The sequence below is a fragment of the Cebus imitator genome, unplaced genomic scaffold (genome assembly GCF_001604975.1).
Source record: "Cebus imitator isolate Cc_AM_T3 unplaced genomic scaffold, Cebus_imitator-1.0 Scaffold129, whole genome shotgun sequence".
NCBI lineage: Eukaryota > Metazoa > Chordata > Mammalia > Primates > Cebidae > Cebus > Cebus imitator.
In genome coordinates, this window is record NW_016107444.1 from 938150 (window position 1) to 941537 (window position 3388).

At 57.7% G+C, this 3388-nt stretch overlaps 1 protein-coding gene across 3 annotated transcripts in view; it reads left to right on the plus strand.

The window, feature by feature from the left end:
• Positions 1-3010, plus strand: part of ARMH1 (armadillo like helical domain containing 1) — a 56711-nt gene extending 53701 nt beyond the window's left edge. For 2 of the 3 annotated variants that reach the window (XM_017540776.2, XM_037742848.1), the window contains exons 7-12: positions 1528-1650; positions 1726-1798; positions 1952-2081; positions 2172-2249; positions 2546-2627; positions 2717-3010. In XM_017540776.2, the coding sequence (XP_017396265.1) occupies positions 1528-1650; positions 1726-1798; positions 1952-2081; positions 2172-2249; positions 2546-2627; positions 2717-2832 (602 nt within the window). In that variant the 3' untranslated portion in view covers positions 2833-3010. The remainder of the gene's footprint in view (positions 1-1527; positions 1651-1725; positions 1799-1951; positions 2082-2171; positions 2250-2545; positions 2628-2716) is intronic. The other variant, XM_017540777.2, reaches the window with a different exon arrangement.
• Positions 3011-3388: the final 378 nt, after the last annotated feature.

Below are 3388 nucleotides of genomic sequence, written 5' to 3' on the forward strand. Positions count from 1 at the left end.
TTTAGTAGAGACGGGGTTTCACCATGTTGACCAGGATGGTCTCGATCTCTTGACCTCGTGATCCACCCGCCTCGGCCTCCCAAAGTGCTGGGATTACAGGCGTGAGCCACCGCGCCCAGCCTTAAAATTTAAATTTAAAAAGAGGCCAGGCATGGTGCCTCATGCCTGCAATCCCAGTACTTTTGGAGGCCATAGCATGTGGATCACCTGAGGTCAGGAGTTCAAGACCAACCTGGCCAACATGGTAAAACCCTGCCTCTGCTAAAAATACAAAAATCAGCCAGACGTGGTAGCACTTACCTGTAGTCCCCACTACTCCAGAGGCTGAGGCAGGAGAATCACTTGAACCCAGGAGGCAGAGGTTGCAGTGAGCCATGGCACCCCAGCCTGGGTGACAAGAGTGAAACTCTGTCTCAAAAAAACCAAAAAATTTTAAAAGTAGCATTTACCTTGGTGTACCATTGCCTTAGCATCTCCTCTTGCCCCCTGTAGCTCTGTGGTTCCTTTCTCTTTACAAAAATATTCACTCCTTGCCCATTTTCTCTGGTGCTCCCACAGCCTGACCACTGGCCCCTTCCACAGCATCTGTCACCATATTATTATAGCCTGTTTGTTGGTGCTTAAGGAAAGTTGGTTGAAAAAATGAATCTACTCTGTATCCTCAACACCCAGTGCTGCGCCTGGCACATAGGCCTTCACATGCAGTTGTGCCAAAAGGCTGAGTGAATGCTGGACCGAATGAATGACTGAGTGTAAAGTATTTATAGCAAAGCCCTGCAGGAAATGCCCCGGATAAATTCTAGTCCCCTTCTCCTTCCTAACCAAATCTTTCCCTCCTTCTGCTTCCATCATTTTCTAACTGTGTAGCTTGGGCAAAGTATTTACCTCTCTGTGCCTAATTTTGGCAAAGGTAAAATGGGGAAGCACATCTCATCGGGTTCTGGTGAGCTTCCACGGATGCTGTATGGGAGGCTGGGCACCCTGCCTGGTGGAGAGGGCTCAATGGAAAGCCTGGCACCCTGCCGGGTGGAAAGGGCTTCATGATGGTTAGAAGGAGAGCTTCTCTAAACTCCCGCCTACCTTGCTTTCCCTCTCTCATTTCCTACCATAAGTCCCCCACCCACTTGCTCCCTCTCCCTCTCACCCCTTGTTTTTCTCCATCTTGCCTTCCTATAAAGACCAAGCCCTTCCCTCCTACATAAAACCCGGATTCCTCCAAGGCAAATGCTCAGGTCTCTGAGGCCTCTCAGCCTCCGGCGCTGACATCCTAGGCCACCTGGACGGTTGGGCTCACCATCCAACCCTTCCTCCCCCCACCAATTCAACTGAGGTGTTCCACTGAGCCCCCTCCTCCTGCTCTTCAACCGAGGTGTTGCCTTCCTAGCTCCCTGACGCCCTACACAGTGCTGGGCAGTAAAAGGTCAGGAGGAGGACAGTGATGGGTGGCGACTTGGTTCACCGGGTTCTTTGCTTCCTTGGTGGCAGAGGGGCCTGGGGCCTCTCTCCAGCACCTCTTTCCTTCCCCAGCCATCGAGCTGATCAAGGACCTGGTCGGTTACGACGTGCGCCAGGCGCTGCTTAAGGGCCTCGTGGCGCTGCTGATACCATCGGTCAAAGAGACCTCCAAACTGCAAGCCAAGATCCTCAATGGTAGGGACCTGCTCTGATGGGGCTACCTGGGCCGCGGGTTGGGGGCCTCCTGTCTCACGGCCGCACCTTCCTCAGACCCCTCGATTCTCCAGCTCACCCCCAGCCTGCCGATGTTTTTGCAGCAGGCCGCGGCCGCCAAGGCCATCGGGTAAGCGGGCAGGGGGTAGTAGGTGGCTGCAGCAAGCCTGGCTTGGCGCTGCCCTCGGGCCCCGGGAGAGCTCCCGACGCTGTGCGCCTGGTGGGCGCGGGTGTGCGTCGGGTGAGCCCCAAGGCATCGCCGCAGCCCGAACCCCTGGCTCAGGGTCCTGGTGCGCAACGACATAAGCATCGCCGAGGAGCTGCTGTACCTGCGCGTGGTGCACGGCCTGATGGCCGCCATGGGCAACACAGACCACAGCAACAGCCAGCGGCTGGCCAGCCTCACGCTAGAGGTGCGCGCGGCGGGGGCGAGGGGGCGGGAAGGGCGGCGACACCCACAGCCCGGGCGCCTGGCAGTCACGCCGCCCCGCCGCGTGGCGCAGTGCTTCGTGCAGATGTTCCCTCTGGTGGCGGAGCACGTGTGCAGGTGCATGGGGGAGGAACTCTACCAGCTCTTCCTGGTAAGTGCTCCCTCCCCGCTCCACTGCAAGGAGCAGTCGGTGGCTCGGACAGTGTGGTGCCCCTCCACACCGTCCCCATTCTGGAGCGCGCCACATGCAGAGTGGAGCTGGCCACCAGCTGCAGGAGGGACTGCCCTAGCCTAGGCTCCTGCACCTGCCACTTTCCTGTTCCCTTTCCTGCCCATTCGGTCAGGCTGCCAGCCCGCCCCTCACCTGCAGCATCCCTCTGCCAAGCCCAACTCCCAGTCCAGACTGCCCTGGCACCCCAGCTGGGTCCCCCTTGTTCCTGTCCTCAGAGCAACGCTGAGGACTTGTACACGAAAATAGACAGCATTCAGGCGGACATCTTGGCGGCCAACAAAGTCAATGTTACCAGAGGTGAGTGTGGGGCGAGGGAAGCCGGGGGCGAGAGAAGCCGGACGCAAGCGCAGCCAGCACCGCCTCATGCCCGCCTTTCCTGCCTGCAGCCCTGCGCCACCTTGGCAGCTGCCACAGCATGAACACCTTCTGTGGCTCTCATGATTCGGCTCACACAGCCTGCGTTACACACTTCCAGAACGACGATGTGGAATCAAAGGAGTAACAGCCCCTGTGGCAAACCAGGAAGGCCAAGGCTGCGAGGCAGGGAAGGCTGGCAGGAGGAAGGCGCCTGGGGTCAAGCTCAGAGCCACTCCACTTGTGTCCACTGGGGAGACTGGGTATTAGGCACCCTAGAAGGGCAGAGGGAGAGCCGCTGTCAATAAACAGCCTTGGTATCTGTCTGTTCTTTGTGTGTGTGGAGGGGAAAGGGGGGTCAAATGAGAGCTATGATGATAGGTTGTGGTGCCTCCACTCCTGAAGTTAAAAAGCAGGTCCACGGGGCACGGTGGCTCACGACTGTAATCCCAGCACTTTGGGAGGCCAAGGCGGGCGGATCACCTGAGATCAGGAGTTTGAGACCAGCCTGACCAACATGGAGAAACCCTGTCTCTGCTAAAAACACAAAATTAGCCGGACTTGGTGGCACCTGCCTGTAATCCCGGCTACTCGGGAAGGCTGAGGCAGAAGAATTGCTGGAACCTGGGAGGCAGAGGTTTGGGTGAGCTGAGGTCGCACCATTGCACTTCAGCCTGGGCAACAAGAGGGAAATGCCATCTCAA